This window comes from Hypomesus nipponensis, chromosome 22 (genome assembly GCF_054491055.1).
Source record: "Hypomesus nipponensis isolate SF chromosome 22, ASM5449105v1, whole genome shotgun sequence".
Classification (NCBI taxonomy): Eukaryota; Metazoa; Chordata; class Actinopteri; order Osmeriformes; family Osmeridae; genus Hypomesus; species Hypomesus nipponensis.
Window position 1 is genome coordinate 4322378 of NC_140382.1, and position 24905 is coordinate 4347282.

Below are 24905 nucleotides of genomic sequence, written 5' to 3' on the forward strand. Positions count from 1 at the left end.
AATGTCAGTGTTGTTTGGCGGAAAGACAAGAGTAACGATTCCTGTGATGAACAGAATGTTAGTGTTGTTAGAGTTTGCCCATGTTAGCCAACAAACAGTTTCAAAAAACTTGTAATACATTTTTTCTTTGTCTTGATGTAGCCTAAGTAATCAACTCAGTAATTTTCATGGTGATATCTAAAGGTTAAAATGTATACCCTATTCACGTGAGAAAAAGAATGAATAGGCATTTGAATAGGATATATTTGGGTATTTTTCGAAACTTTCCCCAAATTATATTCTTTGTGGATTATGCAATCACTCCATGGTCTGCTACACAGTATCACCAAAGAGTAAAGAGTACAGAAGAACAATAAGTTATTTGGTATCACCAAAGTATAGAAGCACTTTGGTGTCACACAATGCTCTGTCCATAGTAACCAAGGAATCTGGCATAAACAGGAAGTATTCCCATGCGAGTTAATAAGACTGATTCTGATAGGATGAATACAGCCAATTGGGGTAAACAACATTGCTTGTAGGGGTATGTGCTATCAAAGCTACAGCAGTGATTGGTGAGTGTGGTCAAAATGGGTGGAGATTGGAGAAGGTTACGATAACTGTTTGAGTCAAGAAAAGTTTGTTTCTGCCTGCTGTTTGTGAAAATTTACTAAAACTAGCTAATGTCTGCTGTCCATCTAGAAATGTACTCTGCGGCGGTGTAAAAAACGCAGGTTTTAAAAAGACTACTGCTACAGTAGCTAGCATAGCTAGTCTATCTTGCTACTGCAGTTGCTGCGAAGCCGACGTAAGTTAACTAGCTACAGTAGCTAGTGATGGGGCTTTTTTCGCTGTCTTCGTGTCTGTTGCCATTACTATAGCAGTAGTTAAAGCATTTAAAATATGTTGCTTAACTAGCTCGAATAGCGAGTAGCACTGTACTTGGCAGCTATAGTCAATATTTGGCACAGCGAAAGTCAACTTGTTAGCATTGCTTTTACACGTCCACAGTTTTGGCTAATTAGCTTGCTGCTAGCAACAATAATACAAACGTTACTGTAGCTTCTAGCGAAGACCAGCTAAATTGACATCCCAAATGTTTCCAATTTCAAACTCATAAAATAAGCCATTTTGGTATTTGACTCATTCTCAACTACTATTCTGAACTACCCTTTACGTTTGGCAGAATGGAAGCGGCCCCTTTTGAGGATGAAGACCAGTGTAGTACCAGTGCGGTGAGTTATTCACGATCGACAGACATGGCCAAACTTAATGAGTCTGAGACGGCAGTCTACTAGTCCTCAGATTAGGGTGTGTTTATTGGCCTATTTGAATTCGTTGTGGTTTGACCAGGATTTCTTTGGTCCATTTTTTGTAGGCTTGAATAGCAAGGTGTTTGTTCCCTTTCAACAGGTCCTGATGCCGAGCAGAGTTGACATTAAGGCACGAGTGCAGCAGTTTGTGGAAGAGAGGATGCAGACTACCATGGTATATACCCAGACGGTTCTGACACCTATTTCACCACCCAATCAAACACTCAGCTCATGTTTGTGTTTCTCATTAGAAAAATAACTCAAGTGCAGCAGTTCACCTTTCATAAGACACCATATATGTCATAATCCCCCCCCACCCCTTTTTTGGGGGAATTGGAAGCAATCGTACTCTCATGAGTAATCACATGCACTTTGTTGACCCACCACTTTTTGTGTTTCACAATTTTAGAATGCAAATATCAGCAGTGTGTCACACAGACTGCAGTTTCTCAATGGAAGTATTTTGCAACATTGGCTTGTGATGCAGGGTTTAGTTAAGGTGGTAGGGTTTTTCCTCCAATGCGTTCCGCAGAGACGGGAGACTGGCGTTGGTCACGGTTTGGAATGGAAGGGAGAAAACAGGACAACGGTGGATATCGCTATTCAAATCGCAATTTTGATTAAATGTATTTGTTGACAACATAGTTAAGGCGGCAGGCGCGTGTTGCTTAGGCGGCCGCCTGAACTGAAAAGCGCAGCGGGAAACCCTGTGATGACCTCTGTGTAACACTCTGAAAATTCTGTGTAACAACATCTCGAAGAAAGAATGCAAATTGCAATGCAGCGTCATCTACGTAACCACGTACCTGTGGGCCCATCTACCCGTGTACATATCAGCACAGTCACAGTGGAGGTGATTCTCCTTTGTGGGCTCGATCATCTGTTTGGACCGCACAAACATCCTGTCATGTGACGCAAGGGTGTTGTTTCTCTGTCCAGCTGACAGGTGTCCTGATCGGAGCTGTGGTGGCCATGTTTCTCATTGGCGTTGTGGTACTGTTCCTCTACAGGAGATACAAACTGGCCAGTGAGTACTGATGTCATGTCTTTCACGCTACCCCGAAAGCAATTGGGATGAAAATACATCTACACTTGCCTTGTTTTTCGGTCTCTTATCCCCCCCCCCCCCCCCCCCCACTCTCTTCCTCTTCTGACGGCTTTCATCTTGGTTCTTTTCCCTCTTTTCACTTCATCCAACATCTCTCTGTGTCTCTCTGTCTCTGTGTCTCTCTGTCTCTGTGTCTCTCTGTCTCTGTCTCTGTGTCTCTCTGTCTCTGTGTCTCTCTGTCTCTGTGTCTCTCTGTCTCTGTGTCTCTCTGTCTCTGTCTCTGTGTCTCTCTGTCTCTGTGTCTCTCTGTCTCTGTGTCTCTCTGTCTCTGTCTCTCTGTCTCTGTGTCTCTGCGTCTCTCTGTCTCTGCGTGTCATTCCAGGTGGTCAGCAGGCGGGTGTGCCTCGCTATCGCTTCCGGAAAAGAGACAAAGTGCTTTTCTATGGCAGGAAGATTATGAGAAAGGTTGGCTTCCTGTCTCACACACACAGATGCGAATTGATAACATTGTTATGAATACATCTGAATATAACCTCATAGAGAGAGGAAACCTCTTAAACAAACACTGAGAGATTCCTCTCTGTCGGCTTATTCGGTAAACTCGCTTTATGGAACAGGCCACTGTCGTCGAGACAGTATCGACACCGTAGTACGAGCGGTCCATCATTAATCGGCTCACAACAAGCATTCTTTACAAAAAGCAGTAGCGTTTTGTAAAGAAATGAAAACCGTATGCACCATAGTGATTATTTGCATTCACACAAATGCTCTCAAATATCTTTTGAGGTCGCACAGGCACAATTTCGGGAGCATTTGCTACCAAAATAGTTGCAATTTCAAGGCCTGTAGTACGCACAGCGGACCCAGATCATGTAATCGCTGCAGCTGTCTTTGCCGCCCACTAGAGGGCAGAGCAGAACAGGGAGCGAAATCACTGCTGCTTCCTGGAGTTTTCTGATTTGAGTAACCTTCCTCTCTCCTCTGCCTCCTCCTTCCTCTTCCCAGGTCCAGACCCTGTCCTCCACCCCGACCTCCACCTCCGTGTCCAAACAGCGCCCGCGGAAAAGACCCAAAGTCCTCAGCATAGCGCGCAGGTAAGGTTTTCCCGTCACGCCCACACACCCTCCATTCCGAGCGTTGGCTCAAGAGAGCCCAGTCGCGGATCCCCTGCCCTTTGACGTGCGTGTGCGTGCAGGATCCTGCGTATCCGCAAGGAGCCGCCCACCCTGCAGCCCAAGGAGCCCCCTCCCTCCCTGCTGGAGGCGGACCTGACCGAGTTTGACGTGCAGAGCTCCAACCTGCCCTCCGAGGTCCTGTACATGCTCAAGAACGTCAGGTAACCCCCCCCCCCCCCCCCCCCCCCCCGGGCGCGCGCCAAACGCCCACTCCTCGCTCTGGGCGCGTCTCGTCTGGTAAAGCGCGCGCTCACCCGGCCTGTGTCGCCGGCGTGTTTCCCAGGGTCCTCGGCCACTTTGAGAAGCCCCTCTTTCTGGAGTTGTGTCGCCACATGGTGTTCGTGGAGCTGCAGGAAGGGGAGGGGCTGTTCCGCCCCGGCGACGACGACGACAGCATCTACGTGGTCCAGGACGGCCGCCTGGAGCTCTGCATCCACGAGAACGTAAGGCCGGCATCCCCAACCGTCCTCCCTCCCACCCCCCTGACCCGAGAACACACTGCCTTCGCGGCCAAGTGAGGGGAAGATGAAGAGTGTGTGTGTGTGTGTGTGTGTTCCAGGACGGCACAGAGCCAGTGGTGAAGGACGTGCTCCCAGGTGACAGCGTCCACAGCCTGCTCAGCATTCTGGACATCATAACAGTGAGCGCCCCTCTATATCTCCCACGCAGCCGTCTGTCTGGCTCCCTCCCTCCCTCCCTCCTCCATCCATCTCTCCCTTGGCCCCTTGCCCTCCGACGTTCCCCCCCCCCCCCCCATCTTCTCCATTCATCTCCTCATCTCCTCATCTCAACCCGCCGTACGTTCCTGTCCTTCGCTGGTTGACCCGTCTTCATCCGTCATTCTAGTTCCATGCAGGGAGCATCTTCATCCCCCTTTCCTCCTTCTATCTCTCTTTCTATTCGTGATGTTAAGGATTATGATTAGTTGATGAATTGCCGTTAAGAATTTGACCGGTAAAAAATGTATTAACCGACAACATTTGCCTTGTTGGGTGTGCCTGCCTTTGGCACGGCACAACCTATATTCTCGCTCGTATATATTTATTTATTGCCGTCTTCCCAGCCCTCCAACTCGTTCCTTGCTAGCTAGCGAACTCCTATTCTGTTTCTTTGAATTGTTTGTGCTTCATGAATCAATGTTTCTCGTAATTTAGGTGCTAGTCCTTCATGATGAATCTATTCTTTATTGTTCACGTATTAACATGTTCAATTTTCGGTTAAGGAAAATGCACACAATTTGCAACCCCACATCAGATTGTCGTGGCTAGAATCAGAAGGTCCAAGGTAATGCGAACGCTCTTTTGAATCAAACAGACCTTTTTTTTTTTTTTTTTTTTTTTCTCTAAGCTTGAAAAGAGTTACAATTGGCGTGCAGCAAAGCAGAAGCAAATACCGAAGTAAGCCGAAGCTTATATCATTTCATATGAAATCATTTATATAGCTGAACTATTGCGAAACATTTCCCTCTCCGCCAATGAATTTTAAGAGCTGATCTTAACCTCCCTACCATTTGTTCTAAATAGATACACAAATCTATTCCGGGACTAGCTCTCCTCTTGTAACCTTTCCATGCTTAGATTCTGTGGGTCTCTAGTTCCATAATTGGAGGTATTATTCGGACTTCCTTCCCCCCTCCTTAACAGAGAAAGCGAAAGGGAGATCCTGCCAATGATCTATTCTTGGGAAAATATATCGTATTGACACTTTCTAGTCTCTCACTTGTTCTCTTTATGATACAACTAGACTGTTGTTTAAAGGAAACAATTATTCCTATGTAGAATTCCTATATTTGGGTTTAGTTTGGAAATAAGCAGGCCATTTCTACCTCTGCACTCTCTCTGTCCAACCCTCCTCCCTTGCCCTCCCTGTCCTTCCTTCCTGCTTGTGTGTCAATGTCTGTCTGTTCATAGTGCCTGGGAATGGCCATTGTTGGACTACTCTCATCTACCTTAAATGTCCATCTACCGTCGTGCAAGTGTCGATTCATCCTAGCTTGTCAATCTCCTAAAGACGGCGTCGCCTAGGGGTCGCGCCCCACACTTTTAAGAGCATCTCGTTTTCAGGCATGTAGCCTGGTTCTCCTTTGCTTCCCGTCTGACTGTGGCATCCCCGCGTTGCTCAGGGTTACCCCGCCCCCTACAAGACGGTGTCGGCGCGGGCGGCCTCGCGCTCCACCATCCTGCGGCTGCCCGCCTCCGCCTTCCAGTCCGTGTTTGAGAAGTACCCCGAGACCCTGGTGCGCGTCATCCAGGTACGACCCCCCGACCCAAGCCACCAAAATGTGGAAAGCGCCGGAAAAACCCTTGGAAAGGATACAATGTTATGGTTTTGGACTGGAAAACTGGATTGATTTACTGTTAATTTAGTTCAGGGGTTCTCAGCCTTGGTCCTCGGGGACCCCCTTGGCCTTTGTGTTTCGCGATGTTTCAAATGAATTGATTTAGAAGAAGGAAACATCTAAAACATGCAGGAGAGGGGGTCCCTGAGGACCGGGGTTGAGAACCGCCCATTGTGGTTGTGCGGAAGTTTCAGGAATACAATGTGTGCGTGTGTCTTCCAGATAATCATGGTGCGCCTGCAGAGGGTGACCTTCCTGGCGTTGCACAACTACCTGGGCCTGACCACTGAGCTCTTTAATCCGGTAGGGGGCCTGTTTTGACGCACACGCACGCGCACGCGCCCAAACTAATTTCACAGGACATGAAGCACAGCTTCATAACTCTATCCTCCACACAGTGCCGTAAAACTCTGTGAAAATGAACGCCGTGCCTCACAACCCATCTGTGAGTGATATCAAGGACAGCAACTCGAATAAAAGGCACTTGCCCCTGGTTGTCAAGGAGCACGCTGTGTCACTCTTTCCTATTGAGAACACCTTGAAGGCATCTCATCCCTCCCATTCATTCAGTAATCAATTAAGTACAGTTTAACCTGTTGCCCTACGATATTATTACAATTAGAAAACATTGTGGCACCCCTGTCTCCTAAACCACGATGTATTGGTGCTGTTAGGATTAGAAATGCCAAATTCACATCACTATATATTTTGTATTATTTAAATGGTTGCAGTTCAAAGTTCTCTTCACTAGAGGGCAGAGCAGTGTCTGAAAGGACGTTAATAGCGTGAGAAATTCCAAACTATTGGCCTACTGAACAACCATATACATTTAGGGTTGAACGATTGTTGTGTATTGAAAAAATCTGTTGTCAGGAGCGACAGGCAGTCCCTTTGGCCGCGGTCACGAGCGTTCTCGGAGAGGGGAGTCCGGCCAGGTCGCCACGCCGACCTCATTTTCAGGAAGACGTTGTCGAGACCCACTCCACAGAACCAGGTTTCTCACACACACATACACAGACCATGGATGTACAGTGATATATATATATATATAGATATAGATATAGATGGTGAGTTAAGGTTTCTGGAAAGCCTCAAATGAAGGCAAATCCAAAATGACTTCCACGGCTCCAACTCGACCTCCGCAAAAACAACGTGTTCCTAACAGGGTCCTGTCTCATCTTTTCAGAGGGTGGCAAAGACACCCAAGCACACACTCACAGGAAGGCCCGCTCCATCTCCCTGCCCATCGACACAGGTCGGCCTCTCTCTGGACCACCCAATCTGTGCCGCACTGGGCCTTGACGTCCCCCCCCTACCCCCTTCCTAAACTAACGTGCTGACGAACCTTGCTCGCCCCCTTCTCCGTCCGACAGGGAAGGACTTGAACATGGCGTACGAGAGAGCCAGGGTCGCCGTGGACGAGCTCCCCACCAGCCCCGTCACATACAAGGTCAGGGCACCGCCCACACCTCGACACCTGCCTTCTCTCCCTCTCTCTCCTCTCCTCTCGTCCCACGTCTCGGTCTCTCTCTCGTGCGACGTGCTGCGGTTGCTGCTCGTTAACGCTCCAGTTTCCCCCCCCCCCGTTCTCCTCCAGTCCATCCTGAAGAAGAGCGTGACCATGCAGCAGACGCCCTCGGCGGTCTACCACTACACAGAGGGCGGGGGCCGCTGTGACCCGGTCCATCCCAGCAAGGTCAGCGCCATCTTCCAGGCCGCCAAGAAGGACCTGCTGGGCATCTTCCAGCTGCAGGTGAGACACGCAGAGACGGAGAGGGGGAGACAGGTTTTTTTTTTTTTTTACTTTCAAAGTATCGTCATTGGGCAGTCCAAACGGCCCGCTCCCCACCAGTTACATCACGTCCACTCCTAAGTGGGGAAAAAGAACTACTAACATGTATTGGACTCGTGTGTATTCTGTCTAGTCTTGCGGCACTTATCCTGTGGTCAGCTGCTTTCACCCATGTATATCCAATCTCCTCCCATCACTGCCATCAAAGGCAGAGAGAGAAAGAGACAGGCAGAGAGAGAGACAGGCAGAGAGAGAGACAGGCAGAGAGAGAGACAGGCAGAGAGAGCGAGACAGGCAGAGAGCGAGACAGGCAGAGAGCGAAAGACAGGCAGAGAGAGAGAGACAGGCAGGCAGAGAGAGAGAGAGACAGGCAGAGAGAGAGAGAGACAGGCGGAGAAAGAGAGAGACAGGCAGAGAGAGAGAGACAGGCAGAGAGAGACAGGCAGAGAGAGAGAGACAGGCAGAGAGAGAGAGACAGGCAGAGAGAGAGAGACAGACAGAGATTGACGGAGAGACAGGGGAGGGAAGGAGAAGAGGAGAGAAGGGTTTATGATGGCATAAATGTATTATCGTTTGCTCACTCTTGCCTGTGTTTCTCTGTGTGTGTGTGTGTGTGTGTGTGTGTGTGTGTGTGTGTGTGTCAGAACCCCAGTCTGTTGGAGGGCAGGGTGACGCTCCACCAGGTGAAGGCGGGCTCAGTGGTCGCTCGCCAGGGAGACCAGGTCAGGCCACACCTCCTCATCACGTTACCGCCGTAGGAAAACAAATCAAGTCTCTGGGCGTGTTTTGCATGTGTTCCCATCGCGCGTGCATCCGACATGTCTCGTCTTGATTCGTGCGTTTGTGTCCATGGTGGGCCGCAGGAAGTGAGCATCCAGTTTGTGATCTCGGGCCTGCTCCACGTGTACCAGCGCATGATCGACCGCGAGGAGGACACCTGCCTGTTCCTCACCCACCCGGGGGAGCTGGTGGGCCAGCTGGCCGTGCTCACGGGAGAGCCCCTCATCTTCACCGTCCGGGCCCACCGCGACTGCAGCTTCCTGTCCATCTCCAAGACCCACTTCTATGAGTCAGCACACACGCACACACTCACACATTTGTGTTGTAAACCAGTTCTTACTGTTCAGTTGTTAATCTGAGTTGTGTGTGTGTGTGTGTGTGTGGGGGAGAATTTCATCCATCTACCAGACTTCACTTCTACAAAGCACCCCAGTGACACACCTGCTTGTGTGAACTGGACGTGCAGTTGAATGGGATGTTTGTGCATGTGACTGAGCGTGTGCTCAGTGCCGGATCACGTGACTGAACGTGTGCTCAGTGCAGGATCACGTGACTGAGCGTGTGCTCAGTGCAGGATCACGTGACTGAGCGTGTGCTCAGTGCAGGATCACGTGACTGAGCGTGTGCTCTGTGCAGGATCACGTGACTGAGCGTGTGCTCTGTGCAGGATCACGTGACTGAGCGTGTGCTTTGTGCAGGATCATGCGTGTGGAGCCCACCGTGGTGCTGAACGTGGCTCACACCGTGGTGCGCAGGATGTCCTCCTTCGTCCGGCAGATCGACTTTGCCCTCGACTGGATGGCTGTGGAGGCCGGCCGGGCCGTCTACAGGTACACACACACACACACACACACACACACACGAACGCATACAATCAGTTTCTCTGTCTCACTCTCTTACTCTCATTCTCAATTATATTTTGTTTCATTGTAAATTCACGTTTAATCAGACCAAAAATGTACACAATGCAAAAAGACCCTCTAAATATGACAACGTAAGACGTTCGTCTTGCCTGTCACTACAATGGAATGATCCAGTCTATGCACCCAGATCTGGGCATGAGCGAGCCAGCGCTGAAACAAGTGTGGCAACGTTGCAGAAACACTGAGCTAACGTGGCCATAACCCCCCTCCCCCGCCCCCCCCCCCCAGACAGGGGGACAAGTCGGACAGCACCTACATCGTTCTGAGCGGTCGTCTGCGCTCAGTCATCCTGAAGGAGGACGGCAAGAAGGAGCTGACCGGAGAGTACGGCCGCGGTGATCTCATAGGGGTGGTAAGGGTCGAGGGTCACACGTCGCGTCTCCCTCTCTTGCTTTGAGAGACCCCCCCCCCCCCCCCTCTTCTCTCTCTCCTGTGAGGCCTGCGTTGGGAGTTGTGGAGGTGCAGTGGTCGTCAGTAAAACAAACAAGTGTGACTCTTCCAGAAATCGTAGAATCTCTAGTTTGGTTATCGATCGTTGCGGAAAGCACACCCTGTTCATCAGTGCTCACTGTAGCCCCAGGATCATGCTTAAGCCCACAGTCTAGGCTATTCCCAGCCCTGTCTCAGAAGTGTGTGTGTGTGTGTGTGTGCGCGTGGACCAGCAAATCTGTGTTAGTTAACCGGAGCCACGCCTAAGCGCCCGCCTCGTCACCCTCCCCCGTCATCCGACGCTGCTAAGAATAAGCAGGGCCGCGCCGATGCCATGGTTACGGGCCGGTGAGCGGGGGAGCCGTAGTTACGGTTGTCCGCGGGGACGGGCGGCGAGAGGCTCGTCAGGGCGACTGGTGCTCGGCGACCAGGATTAGCCTGTGAACGTCAGCAGCTGCGGCTCATTAGAGAGCTGATCGCTCTGATAAGAAAGGTCGCTCGTTCTGCAGCTGCCGCAGCTGCCAGAAATAGACACCCAGGAGACCCCAAGGGGCCAGGACCGGTACAAACGATGACCAGGCCGCTTAGTCTTGACACTCTTGACAGTTGGGACACATTTGAGCTGCGTTTTATGGGTCGGGAACACATTGCTTTTAGGTTAACGTTTTCCCCCTTAAAGATTAGAACGTATCAACAAGTGAAAGCCGGAATCTATCCGTGACAATCTCTGAGAAGATCAAACCTCCGGTTCTGTGCATGTTGAATAATGTCCAGTTCTTAGTATGACACCTGTGGTTGTGTAACGTGTGCCCGCCCAGGTGGAGGCGTTGACCCATCAGAACAGGGCGACGACGGTGCACGCTGTCCGAGACTCTGAGCTGGCCAAGCTGCCGGAGGGAGCGCTCAGCTCCATCAAGAGGAAGTTCCCTCAGGTGCACGCACACACACACACGCACGCACAGCTCCAGACATTTTAAAAGATGCAAACTGTATTTACGTATTGTATTTTTTTTTTGTACTCAGGTGGTCACCAGATTGATCCACCTCCTTGGGCAGAAAATCCTTCAGCAAGTCAACGGCCCTCTGACAGGTGTGCGCCTGCCTCCTGGTTTTCACTTCAACAGTTTGTGCTGAAAAAATGGCGGCTTTGTAACGTGTGTGTGTGTGTGCGCGTGTGTGTGTCTCCAGCCCGGAGCCTGGCCCTACACACACCAGGCAGTAAGTGGGATGCAGGGAACCCGGCCTCCAATCTGTCCACCGTCACAGTGCTGCCCGTGTCTGAGGAGGTGCCCTTAACCGCCTTCACCCTGGAGCTGCAGCACGCGCTCATCGCCATCGGTATACACACACACACACACACACACACACACACACACACACACACACACACAGAGGCTCCAGCTATTGTCAAACACTCAAGGCCCCAGTCTAGCACTCTGGGGTAAACATTCAGTATCTTGTTTGCACAATTTACATGGACGTCGGGGAGACCCGGCGACATCAGGTGGAATGATATAAATAGTTTGGTTATTTGGCAGATGCCTATAACCAAGGAAGGGATGGCCGGTTCAAGCAGGAGTTGTGTAAAACATTTCTGGTAACAATGCAATGTCAGGACCTAAATTCACACGGCTTCGATGAAAGTTCACCGACCATACAGATAAAAAAGGAAAAGACCAATCTGCATGATGTGTGCAGATACTCAACCCCCCCTGGTAGGATGGATAAGTGTAGATTTGACCATCGGCGTCTCAGTCTGGAGTCTCAAGGACACTTACTAAGCGATGCAAAGCCAGGTTCAATGACCTCAGGTGGAGTTTTGTAGCAATGGAGGCAGGGACGTAGCTGAGGTATGTACTGTATGCACGATATTTCCCACGTGCTTTTCGAACAACCACTTCTCTGGGCATTCGCTTACCAAGTAGGAAGCGGCATTTTAGCCCAATGGTCCCGATATGCCATGATGTGGATATTATGCGCCGGTCGTTTCCCCACCGACTCAATTCCTGTCTTCCTGCCCAGGATGACTGGCTCTCCTTTGCATTGCCACAGCCCTGCAATGTCTCCTTTTGTCATATCGCAATGGCCTTCATTATGCCTGACACCATTGTACGGAAAACCCCATTCCACAGAGGAATGACGATTGTAGTGCCCCCCCTTCGCCCCATTTGAAAGGCATTCGCATGTAGCCAAATGTTCTCTCCGTTCCGACTCGGGGTGTCGACAGCACTGATTGAATGCGCAGCGTCTCAGAGGAGGACGGTGTACAGTAGGGCGTGACGAGGCAGGTCTTGGATGGATATTTACCGTCTCCCGTCAGCCCACCGTTCAGCGCTGGAAGACAGGAAGGGAAACATTCTGGAGTGTCAAATATTCACGTGCAAGGTGATTGCACACAGTAGACACGAGTGACGCACGCGTTCCCCTTGCAAACGGCCGGGAACGTTTACGCAGAAGAAAACTCCCGCGATTGACACAGATGGCATAGTGCTCTACGAGTGAATGTGCTTGATTGACCTTTATTCAAAGGGTGTTTTTTAAGTTGCTGCATTAAATCCCTGTCGGGAGGTCATGTGACACCTCCGGACGCGCCCGTAATCTGCGCCGCCTACTCCATGGTGAACCTTTCAGAATCGCACCTGACATGTCACCTGACATGTCACCTGACATGTCACCAAAAAGATCAAATACCCGGAATGTTCCCTTTAGACGTTTGCGTGACCAAAACGGCATTATATGACAGGGATGTGAACACACAAATACTGAACATATACAAACAGACCCATAGGGGTTTGACCTCGCACATCTTCGGAGAGACACACAACCAGGAACAGGGTAAGCCCACAGAAGGGTATTTATGAACAAAAAGGCTTCAAAAACCGCGTTAACTAAAGGTTTGTCCTCAAACGAGGGGATTCATCGGCTCACCGGGGTCTGGGATAGCTCGAGGCCTGGTAACAGAGAACTGAACAGAACGGGAGAGAATTCATACTTGACCTCCCAAGTCTTGTGCAGGACCACTGTGCTAACTGTGCTACTCCCCAAACAACCGACGCGGCGTAGCTGAGTTAGTTAGCCGACTGGGGAGCCGGTAATTGCAGTCAGGCCTGGATCCCCTGTCCCAGAGCTGTCCCGGAGCACTGCCTGCAGTGTTACTCTGCTCTCTGCTGTGTCCTGCCTCCCGGGTCGCCACAAAACATGGTCACGCAAATACCTCGACACAAACACACACACAGGATATATGAACGCACACACACTCCCTCTCTATCACTTTCATTTGAAGGTTGTCTAAAGAGCTGACCAGCCATCTCCCAGCCGTCTTGATAGACCGGTGGTCAGTTTTTTAATGAATATTTTTTCTTTGATATACCTCTGGCCATAGGATTTATACCCACCACTGAAACCGAAGTTAATGATCTCCATAGCCTCTGACCTTGGCTGGATATATTGTCCTTCTCTGCATCGCGGAGCTGAGAATCTGTCCTGTGTGCTGCTTCATTCCTTCGAGACATCTATTGAGGTTTGCGGAGGTGTGGGGGCGTGCGCGTGACTCACTGTGACATCCTTCACAGGTCCTACTCTCCTGCTGACGAGTGACATCATCAAACAGCGCCTCGGAGCAGCCGCGCTGGACAGGTAGCTAGGCAACAGCAGGAGCAGGAGAAGTGACGGCCTCGCCTCGGCCGACCCCTCCCCCGGAAGTGATGACGTGTCTTTTGACGACGCCTTCCTTTAACTTGTTCGCTGTGTCGCTGTCCTCACCCTCCCCTCTCTGTTCCTCCCTCCCTTCACACCCTTCTGTTGTTCCCTCCCTCGCTTTTTTCTCTCTCTCGCTCTGTCTCTGTCTCTCTCTCTCTCTCTCTCTCTCTCTCTCTCTCTGTCTCTGTCTCTGTCTCTGTCTCTCTCTCTCGTCTTCCTCTTTTTTGTCATCAACCTCCCTCCCTCAAGTGTTCATGAGTACCGCCTGTCCAGTTGGCTGGGCCAGCAGGAGGACATCCACCGCATCGTGCTCTACCAGACGGACTCCACCCTCACCCCCTGGACGCAGCGCTGCATCCGCCAGGCCGACAGCATCATCATCGTGGGCCTGGGCGAGCAGGACCCGGCCGTGGGCGAGGTGAGGAGGAGGAGGAGGAGGAGGAAAGATGGAAGGGGGAGGAGAATTGACGGGGGCAAGGGGGGGGGGGTGTGAGGAGCTGGAGGAGGGATGGGGAGCGTTGATGGAAGAAGAAAAAAAGAATGAGTTTGTGTTTGTGACTCTTGAAAACCGAATGCGGGGGGGCCTCTTTACTGGGCCTCTACAAAATGGACTGCTCCACCGAATGCTCAGAGGGTCTCGGAATGAGTGCAGATTCCCTAAACCCTGTGGACTCAGTGGTATTTGTCCTTCTGAAGGTACGAGGGTATGGCTTGCTGCCTCTGTAAGTGCTCAGCAGCTGAAACGCTCCTCTCTTCTCCTTAAGGATTGTTTGTGTTTGCTGAGGCTGCAGCTCGGTGGCGCCTCTCTGAATTAGCATTAGTCTCAGCGCTGTGTATAGAAAGAAGTAAGACCTCAGAGACGGCAGTAGATGAAGAGCCTCTGCCTCTGCCTCACTCGACGGCCTCTGCCTCACACGACGGCTTCTACCAACAATGGCAGCAGTAAACAGCCCGGGTCATTCAGAGGAGAGGTTGGTGTGTTAGCGCAGCGGAGGAAGACCAAGGTGTTCGACGTGTGATAAGTCAGTCCGGATCATTAGGTTTGCTCTGTGCTCGAACGAGCGTGATGGGCTGAACGACGAAGAACGGCCTTTAAAGTAGGCCGGAAAAGCGGGTGAGAGAACGATAAAGAAGCAATCGGGGAAGAAAAACCCAGCCCTGTTGAGATGGATCCATATCTGTTAAAGCACGGAACGAGCGGTGATGAGATCCTTCGGTCTCTCTCTCTCTCTCTCTCTTCTCTCCTCTCTCTCTCTCTCTCCCCCCCCTCTCTCTCTCTCCCCCTCTCTCTCTCTCTCTCTCTCTCTCTCTCTCTCTCTCTCTCTCTCTCTCTCTCTCTCTCTCTCTCTCTCTCTCTCTCTCTCTCTCTCTCTCTCTCTCTCTCTCTCTCTCTCTCTCTCTCTCTCTCTCTCTCTCTCTCTCTCTCTCTCTCTCTCTCTCCCCCTCTCTCTCTCTCCCCCTCTCTCTCTCTCCCCCTCTCTCTCTCTCTCTTTCGACCCCTTTCTTCCCCCTACCTGCTGAGACACGGCAGGCCTCCGGTAAATAACCTCAAATTCCAACCCCGTCAGAAACCACAGCAGAGGGGGTTAGCCCCTTGCTACCGCGACCTTGCTGACCCCCCTCTCTCTCTCTCTCTCTCTCTCTCTCTCTCTCTCTCGCCACCCCCCCAGCTGGAGCGCATGCTGGAGGGCAGCGCGGTGCGCGCCCAGAAGCAGCTGGTGCTGCTGCACAGGGAGGACGGGCCCCCGCCCAAGGACACGGTGGAGTGGCTCAACATGAGGAGCTGGATCTCCAGACACCTGCACCTGTCCTGCCCGCGCAGGGTCTTCTCCAAGAGGAGCCTGCCCAAGCTGGTACGCACACGCACGCACACGCACGCGTTTCCTATCCAACCCGTATTCATTTTAGCGGACGCTTTCGTCCGAAGCCACGTCAAATCGAGGATCGGCTCGTGTAACGGCGAGCAGGAACCCAAACACGCCTTAGGCGGAGTCGCGGGGGGTTTTCCCAACTGCTATAGCGCACTTGTTTCTTAGTTTTTTGATGCACCCCTTCCTCACCTTCTACCTCCTCATCTGTCTCTCCCACGTGCTCTTCCTCTCCACTGCTCGTCGCCCCTCCCCCCCCTTCCAGATAGAGATGTACCAGCGGGTGTTCCAGAAGGAGGCGGACCGCCACTCCGACTTCTCCCGCCTGGCCCGCGTTCTCACCGGCAACGCCATCGCCCTCATCCTCGGAGGGGGAGGGGCCAGGTAGCCTCTCGCCTTTGAACCCCATAACCTCTGACCCCCCCCCCCCCCGCAGAGTCATCGTCAACCCCATAGCCGGGGGTTTCGACATTCTGTTCCCCTCGACCCCAAAATAACTCCTGCCTTCCCATCGCTGGGTCCGATATTCAGATATTGAGCAAGTATAAAAAAACGGACTTTGGAAGTGTTTCTGTGTCGGAGGGAAGTTGGAAGGTTGTACTTTGATGGATGACATGTTTCATTACTTCAAATGCGGGTGTCAAAATGGGGTTGGTCCTCATGCGTGTCGTAAACTCGCGTTGCCACACGCACACAGAAACCTCACTTCGCTTTTCCACCTTCTCTTTTCCTCATTTTGTTCTTCTCATTTGTCTCCTCTCCCTTTCTGTCCATCCTGTGTGTGTGTGTGTGTGTGTGTGTGTGTGTGTGTTCAAGATGGCCGAAGGTTGGTTACTCCCGCCTCTTCCTCCTCCACTTCCCACTCTAACTTTGGCCATGCTTTAGCTGTTGTTTGTCTCCCTGTGCTTCACGTTGCATCCCTGTATCTTTCCTAAAACATAACTGTGTCGTGGTGTTTGTCTGTTCAAACTGTGGTTTGCTGTTGTGAAATGAGGAAATACACACACGCACACACACACAATTATGCCTTGTGGGAGGGTCACATTATTGCGTATGTTTAAGGATCTGTCCGCAGAGGATGGGCTGGCCCAAACCAATTGCTCTACACACTGATAGGCTACTGTGCAGGAGTTGTGCAAAAGCTGTGTTTTGATTGGTCACACGCAACCGCACAGCCCCAAAGGTTGAGCTTTTCTCAACTCTTACATCCGTATTCCAGACGGGTAAAACCCGCCCACGGCTATTTGGAAAAGAATGCATTCCAACTCGGGTGGTGCACAGTCAATACAGTCGTTTAAAACGCGTTTAAAAGTTGATGCATAGTCCGTGAAGATGCCCAATAATGTGATCCGGGCGTTCCAGTTCAAAGCAGCTGCTCTGAGAGCAGGGATGTGGATGCTCAGTGGTGAGTCCTGAACTCCCCTCACATTCCTCCAGCTCAAAGGACAGAGATGCTGGCGCCACACCATTGTGTTTGTGCGGTGACGTTTCACTGGAGAGACTGAAGGGATGTATAGGATCTCGTATTGTCTTCTTCTATTGACTCTCTCTCTCTCTGTCTGTCTCTGTCTCTCTCCCTCCTTCACTCATCCCTAACCCATCTCCCCCCCCCGATCAAACTGCCCCTCCCCCTCTGTCCCGGCTCACCCCCAGGGGCTGCTCCCAGGTGGGCGTCCTGCGCGCCCTCAGCGAGGCGGGCATCCCCGTGGACCTGGTGGGGGGCACGTCCATCGGCTCCCTGATGGGGGCGCTGTACGCCGAGGACCGCAGTCACAGCCGCATGAGGATGAGGGCCAGAGAGTGGGCCATGGTGAGACCCTGCACCGCACCCGTGTGTCCTGTAGGGCGTGTGTGTGTGTGTGTCCTCTTGGAGGACGTTTGTGTGCGCGTGTGTATCCTTTAGGCGCGCGCGCGCGCACTGTAGAATGTGACGTTTGCGCCCTGCAGGAGATGACGTCGGTGTTCAAGAAGGTTCTGGACCTGACCTACCCCATCACCTCCATGTTCTCTGGGGCCGCGTTCAACTCCAGCATCGCCAACGTCTTCAACGGCAAGCAGATCGAGGTGACGCACTCCCACCCGGCGCCCAGGCCTCAGACCCACTCCCGAATCGGAGCGAGCGACAGTTTATACGACTGCGTTCATGTTTTTATCACCCTGCATGCTCAGCGATTTCGCCATTTAGCCTTGTTATTGCATGTCGCATGCTTCATGTGCAAAAACCCTGTTACAATAACGTGATTATTTGCTCTGCTACATGCAGATGTTGTCTGTCGTTAATGTTGCTCCATGACTGTGTGTGCAGGACCTGTGGATCCCGTACTTTAACATCACCACGGACATCACTGCGTCTTCCATGAGGGTGCACACTGATGGTGACTGATACTCTCTCTCTATGTACAGTCAACTCCAGATGTATTGGCAACCCTGGTAAAGAGGGGTAGAAACTGAATGTCCGCAAATCCCCTTGTGTTCGTTTAGCCTAATGTCGCGCTGGAAAAATGAAGAACCATCCGACCTTTCAATTGATGTCATTTCCCTCCGCGAAAAATAGTACTGTCGTCGATTAGTCAGGAGTTGACTGCACGTATCTCGGTCTGATCGCCACTCCTCGTTTTCACATGCAGCTTTGTGTCTCTTTCCCGCTCTCCTCTTTCCTCCTTTCTGTCCGTCTTTCCGACGTCCTTGTGCTCTGTTCATCTCTCTACCCCCCCCCCCCCCAGGATCTCTGTGGAGGTACGTGCGGGCCAGCATGTCCTTGTCGGGCTACCTTCCCCCCCTCTGCGACCCCAAAGACGGACACCTGCTCATGGACGGGGGCTACATCAACAACCTGCCAGGTCTGACACGCACGCGCACGCACACAGACACACGCACTGCCCTAACCCCAATGACGACTGAGCGTCACTCCTGCTAAGCTCCTCCTCCTCCTCCGTCCTCCAGCCGATGTGGCCCGCTCCATGGGCGCCAAGGTGGTGATCGCCATCGACGTGGGCAGCCAGGACGAGACCAACCTCACCAACTACGGCGACTCGCTGTCGGGCTGGTGGCTCCTGTGGAAACGCCTCAACCCCCTGGCAGAGAAAGTGAAGGTGGGGAGGGAGGGGGAGGAAAGGGGATCCGACGGAGGGAGAGAGCGAAAAGCACTTCTGTACGCTGCGTGTGGCTAAACGCTCAGGGTCGGGTTTGAATGGGACCTAAGAATACCGTGTGAAAGTGCTTTGTGTTGGGTGCATGTGGGCTTCTGATGAGACTCTGCTGACCCAGGCGTCATCACACCCTCTCAGGTCTAGTTGGTTTGCCTCCCCTCCCCTCCCAGACGTCATCACACCCTCTCAGGTCTAGTTGGTTTGCCTCCCCTCCCCTCCCAGACGTCATCACACCCTCTCAGGTCTAGTTGGTTTGCCTCCCCTCCCAGGCGTCATCACACCCTTTCAGGTCTAGTTGGTTTGCCTCCCCTCCCCTCCCAGACGTCATCACACCCTCTCAGGTCTAGTTGGTTTGCCCCCCTCCCCTCCCAGACGTCATCACACCCTCTCAGGTCTAGTTGGTTTGCCCCCCTCCCAGGTGTCATCACACCCTCTCAGGTCTAGTTGGTTTGCCCCCCTCCCCTCCCAGACGTCATCACACCCTCTCAGGTCTAGTTGGTTTGCCCCCCTCCCCTCCCAGACGTCATCACACCCTCTCAGGTCTAGTTGGTTTGCCCCCGTCCCCTCCCAGACGTCATCACACCCTCTCAGGTCTAGTTGGTTTGCCCCCCTCCCCTCCCAGACGTCATCACACCCTCTCAGGTCTAGTTGGTTTGCCCCCCTCCCAGACGTCATCACACCCTCTCAGGTCTAGTTGGTTTGCCCCCGTCCCCTCCCAGGCGTCATCACACCCTCTCAGGTCTAGTTGGTTTGCCTCCCCTCCCCTCCCAGACGTCATCACACCCTCTCAGGTCTAGTTGGTTTGCCCCCCTCCCAGACGTCATCACACCCTCTCAGGTCTAGTTGGTTTGCCCCCGTCCCCTCCCAGGCGTCATCACACCCTCTCAGGTCTAGTTGGTTTGCCCCCCTCCCAGACGTCATCACACCCTCTCAGGTCTAGTTGGTTTGCCCCCCTCCCCTCCCAGGCGTCATCACACCCTCTCAGGTCTAGTTGGTTTGCCCCCCTCCCCTCCCAGACGTCATCACACCCTCTCAGGTCTAGTTGGTTTGCCCCCCTCCCAGACGTCATCACACCCTCTCAGGTCTAGTTGGTTTGCCCCCGTCCCCTCCCAGGCGTCATCACACCCTCTCAGGTCTAGTTGGTTTGCCTCCCCTCCCCTCCCAGACGTCATCACACCCTCTCAGGTCTAGTTGGTTTGCCCCCCTCCCAGACGTCATCACACCCTCTCAGGTCTAGTTGGTTTGCCCCCGTCCCCTCCCAGGCGTCATCACACCCTCTCAGGTCTAGTTGGTTTGCCCCCCTCCCAGACGTCATCACACCCTCTCAGGTCTAGTTGGTTTGCCCCCGTCCCCTCCCAGGCGTCATCACACCCTCTCAGGTCTAGTTGGTTTGCCCCCGTCCCCTCCCAGGCGTCATCACACCCTCTCAGGTCTAGTTGGTTTGCCCCCGTCCCCTCCCAGGCGTCATCACACCCTCTCAGGTCTAGTTGGTTTGCCCCCCTCCCAGACGTCATCACACCCTCTCAGGTCTAGTTGGTTTGCCTCCCGTCCCCTCCCAGACGTCATCACACCCTCTCAGGTCTAGTTGGTTTGCCTCCCCTCCCCTCCCAGACGTCATCACACCCTCTCAGGTCTAGTTGGTTTGCCTCCCCTCCCCTCCCAGACGTCATCACACCCTCTCAGGTCTAGTTGGTTTGCCTCCCCTCCCCTCCCAGACGTCATCACACCCTCTCAGGTCTAGTTGGTTTGCCTCCCGTCCCCTCCCAGACGTCATCACACCCTCTCAGGTCTAGTTGGTTTGCCTCCCCTCCCCTCCCAGGCGTCATCACACCCTCTCAGGTCTAGTTGGTTTGCCTCCCCTCCCCTCCCAGGTGTTGAACATGGCCGAGATCCAGACCCGTCTGGCCTACGTGTGCTGCGTCCGCCAGCTGGAGGTGGTGAAGAGCAGCGACTACTGCGAGTACATCCGGCCACCCATCGACCGCTACCGCACGCTGGAGTTTAGCAAGTTCGACGAGATAGCGGTACGTCGGCCCCCCGTGACTCGGGTCGCTGTCCTACTCGGCTTCGTTATCTCTCGCTTGTCTTCATTTTGACCTTTTATGTCTCGCGTGCGTCTGTGTGCATGGGTATTTGTGTGTGTGTGTGGGGGGGGGGGTATTTGTGTGTGTGTGTGTGCATGTGCGCGTGTCCTGCAGGAGGTGGGCTACCAGCACGGTAAGACCGTGTTTGACGTTTGGAAACGGAGTGGCGTGGTGGAGAAGATGCTGAAAGACAGACACCAGGAGGAGTTCCACAACACACAGAGCAACAACGTAGGGAAAGGAGGAGGAGGAGGAGGAGGAGGAGGAGGACATGGAACGGGACCCTGTCAGTCATCCATGGGTGCCCTTCCATGTTCTGCAAAGCCCTGAGCTTCTGTGGCCCTTTGTCCCCCTCTCGTCCTGCAGGTGGTGACTTGTCCCAATGCCTCCTTCACGGACCTGGCGGAGATCGTGTCGCGCATCGAGCAGGTCAAACCTGCCCTGGTGGACGGTGAGACGCACCAACGTAGCCGACCTCTCCTCTCCTTGTGGTCCAGTCACCGCCGGCCTCACAGCCCCCCCCCCCCCGTCTGGTCCCAGCTGAGCCCCAGGGTTCCTCGGCAGCTGGAACAGTTGAAGGCAGCATGTTGCTAGCTGTTAGCCGTCAGCTGCTTCACTTCCTTGAGCCAACGCCGCCGGAGAGGAGGAACCCTTAGGGATGACTTGCCTACTGCTCTTCTCCTCCTCCGCTCCCTTTCCCTCTCGTCTCTTTCTCTGTCCATTTTCTTTCTCTCTGGTCTCTCTCTTGCACTCCGTCCTTCCCCATCCCTCTTTCCCCGCATGGAGATATTCTGCCCCTCCTCCTCCCCCAACTGGAGATAAATTGTTTTTTTTTTCATCTTGTCTTTACTGCTCTGGGCTCTTCCGTCCGTGCATTTTCTTCTTCTATTGTTTGGATTTACTAAGACACCACGCTTTACGCCGTCAGGTTCCATTAGTGTGACTATCAGTTCGAGAGCACAGGAAGTGGTTTTGGTAAATGATGATTAATATGCTACTGTGACCTTAGTGGCGTTTCGATATGGTTCCTATAACTCAGACACTCTCTCTCTCTCCTCATTCTCCTCCACTGTCTGTCTTGCGCCTCTCTCTCTCTCTCTCTCTCTTCACCACCCTCACTCCATTCCTCACTCCGTGTGTTTCCAACGCATGCCCCCTCCTCCATCGCTCTTTCAACACTCCCACATCCTCACCCCCACCCCCCCCCCCTCACTCATCTTTCTCTCCTCTCACTCCCCCCGCTCTCTCGCCCCAGAAGAGTCAGACTACCACACTGACTATGAGGACGAGGCGATGGAGAGCGCCTACTCGGACCTGGAGGTGTCCGGTCACTACGGGGGGCACACCACGGGGGAGGAGACTGCTGACACGGTGCGGACACGACCCCCCCCCCACCACCCCCCCCCCCCCCACTCCGTTGTTTGGCGTTATCTCCGGACACGCCGGCCTCCACTCACTATCTCTCTCCTTCTTCTGTACTCTGTCTTCATGCCATGACTCACCCCCCCTTCCCCCCGCTCCCCCTCAGGACGAGGACCTGGAGAGCCGCCGGGGGCACCACCCTCCCCCCGTCGCGACCGACAGGGGTCCCTCCCCCGCGTCCCCCCACCTTCAGCCCCTCTCGCCGAGCCCGGAAGCCCTGTGACGACGGAGCAGAGCGCCGAGGCCGTCTGAAAGCAGAGCTGCAGCAGACGGCCGTCTGAAAGCAGAGCTGCAGCAGACGGCCGTCTGAAAGCAGAGCTGCAGCAGACGGCCGTCTGAAAGCAGAGCTGCAGCAGACGGCCGTCTGAAAGCAGAGCTGCAGCAGACGGCCGTCTGAAAGCAGAGCTGCAGCAGACGGCCGTCTGAAAGCAGAGCTGCAGCAGACGGCCGTCTGAAAGCAGAGCTGCAGCAGACGGCCGTCTGAAAGCAGAGCTGCAGCAGACGGCCGTCTGAACCACACGAGCCTCCAGGGGGCGATGGCACGCCCAAAACACGGACAGTGCCTTTGACCCAACAGGGACGGCGTCCCGCGCACGTCCTTAGTTCTTTACATCTGCCTTTTGCGGCGTATTTTCCTCGTATGTTGTTAGGCAGAAACATTGCCGGTTCACTCAATCGGATGGGTTCTTCATTTTGGTGGTCTGAATCACACTTGTTCAATGGGAGGTGTCTGCATTGAGATGGGAGACTTTGAAGGGGTTAGTGGCGGTGTTTCTGTAACTGCTGGCTGATGCTACCTCATACACACGCACACACACACACACACACACACACACAAAAGAAACCATGAAACCATCCGTGTACGTTCACTTGGCACGCTAGACCCCGATGAAACAAGGCAAAAGGGATGAAGCGTTCCACTCCCCGGTCACGGCCGTCGGCATGGAGACATGGTTTAGACATGCCCAGTGTGCCGACGACACGGAGGATCGCGACAACAAAGTAACCCCTAAAGCCCTGTGGGTTTCCGCTCGGTACCCTGCGGACCGTATCAGACGTGAACCGATGAGACACACAGCCCTGCCAGCAGTGGCAGGAACACGCGCCACCCTCCAAACGGACTCGCGCCGTCGTTTTGAGCCAAACAGGCTGTGTATTATTGACTCTCGCGAACCATGCTGGACAATCATTCCCAGCCTGATGCTAATAGGTGATTTGACTAATATGTGTGGCTTTTCTGTTTATATGCAGCGTTTGCTGTGAAGGCTTACATACGACCACGATGAAGCCCACCCGTGTCATTGTTATAATGGCTTTTTCTTCTCTAATTGTGTGCATCATGCATTTTTGTACACAATCCCACCAGCGGTGTCTAGCACAGTTAATATGCTATCACGACGAGCCTTAACCGGACACGACAGCGGATGAGCATCAGATCAATATAGCTCGATTATTGTGAAAGGATAGGAAAAAAAGGCTTGCGTTAAGTAAACCATCCTCCAATAGGTATTCAGTGTGGCATACGAATTTTCCAGTTGATTCAATTGATGGATGGATCGATGGTTGATTGCACGATTTCGGCCAACGTTGGGGTCTGACTCTGTGTTTTGTGCGGTGTCCAACGTGCAGGGCCGAGTGGATTGGCGCCCCAAGATGGACGATCCTCCAGAGTGTTGCCCATTACGGAAATGGAAAGTGATTTTATGTAACGAATGCAAAACTATGATGCGTTCTCAAAGCCTTACGTGACTGGGCGCAACTTTTGACAGTCTACATTCAACACCCGGCTGTAGTGCCTTGAACAAATACTGCTGTTGGGTTACACTTCCGGCGTCGCCTGTTTGCCAATCATCTTGTAATTATGTACTTTTGCCTCCATATGTACTGTATTGATAGATTTGTCATGTTTTTGATAACCTCAGTGTAAAACTAATAAACTAACTAAAAAGCCACTTTTAGTGATATTCATGTTTCAGCTATTTTCTTTCTACAACTCCCATACAATAGGCCTATGCTTGGTTAAGGTATGCTACTGAGGCTTCTTGGATGAAATTGAGCAGAACAACATTGGTTCAGGTCGTGGGGGGAGGAATGGTGCTCTTTTTCTCCAATAGGGGGAGACATTGTGCAACATGGTGTTAGAGAGACCCTCGAGCTATGAAGGAGGTGTGGACTTAAAATCCTGTGGGGAGGGGGGGGGGCGGGAGAAGTAGTGTAGATATGAACCATGTTGGTGTGTTTCGAGGACAAACACTGTGTGTTGTTTAACCAATGTAACACACGCTGGATACAGGCCACCTGTTCTTAGCAAGGTTTTTTTTCCCACACTCCCCTGGGGCGGTGGACCTTCGTCAGCTAATTAATTAATGAGCATCAGGGGGAGAATTTGGGTCGACTGAAAGGTTACTAGAAGGAAGAAGAAGAAAAAGACCGGGAAGAGAGAGGGTGAAAAGAGTTTGCTGTCGACAGAATCAATATGTCTTGAGGGGAGAGGTCGTTCTGAGGGTGGGCTGCATAAGGGATGGTCAAGAGATTGATCATCGAGATAAAACGGAATAAAGGAAGAGATCACAGTGAAGAGCCGTGTTGTAGAGTTAGGTGTGTGTGTGTGTGTGTTAATATGGGGAGGGGGGTGTGTGAGTAAGGAGTGTAATGCTGACAAACCTTGACAGCCTGTAAATGGGCCAGACGCATGCCGTCTGATGGGAAAATGAACAGAGAAAGGGGACAAGGAGAGAGGGTCAGACACAAATCGCTGGGGTAGTTGATTTGCTGAAGGGCATGTTTAACGGACCCTAACAAGTCCTATGAAAACCTCCTTCCTCCCTTTCTGTGCTGTTCGCTTTTCAAATTCTCTCTCTCCCTCTTCTCTTTCTCCCTAATGTACCCCTCTTGTGGAGACAGCT

General features: G+C 52.7%; 1 protein-coding gene across 5 annotated transcripts; it reads left to right on the forward strand.

The window, feature by feature from the left end:
• Nucleotides 1-470: 470 nt before the first annotated feature.
• Nucleotides 471-23951, forward strand: pnpla7a (patatin-like phospholipase domain containing 7a). Of its 5 annotated transcripts, none has more exons than XM_084686386.1 (36): nt 471-554; nt 1166-1214; nt 1393-1467; nt 2232-2319; nt 2723-2805; nt 3346-3434; nt 3536-3676; nt 3799-3958; nt 4075-4155; nt 5638-5766; nt 6076-6156; nt 6727-6847; nt 7019-7108; nt 7227-7303; nt 7451-7606; nt 8290-8367; nt 8509-8714; nt 9124-9255; nt 9577-9700; nt 10596-10709; nt 10801-10867; nt 10966-11115; nt 13350-13413; nt 13726-13894; nt 15147-15329; nt 15610-15728; nt 16998-17154; nt 17292-17408; nt 17650-17719; nt 18068-18184; nt 18288-18436; nt 20365-20517; nt 20692-20808; nt 20944-21028; nt 21833-21948; nt 22106-23951. In XM_084686386.1, the coding sequence occupies exons 2-36, from the start codon at nt 1167-1169 to the stop codon at nt 22220-22222; spliced, it is 4023 nt and encodes a 1340-aa protein (XP_084542512.1). In that variant the 5' UTR covers nt 471-554; nt 1166; the 3' UTR covers nt 22223-23951. The 5 variants fall into 5 exon arrangements, with proteins under 5 accessions (XP_084542512.1, XP_084542511.1, XP_084542513.1 ...); XM_084686385.1 differs by lacking the exon at nt 471-554 and adding an exon at nt 570-787; XM_084686387.1 differs by lacking the exon at nt 471-554 and adding an exon at nt 570-787 and having other exon boundaries at nt 21836-21948.
• Nucleotides 23952-24905: the final 954 nt, after the last annotated feature.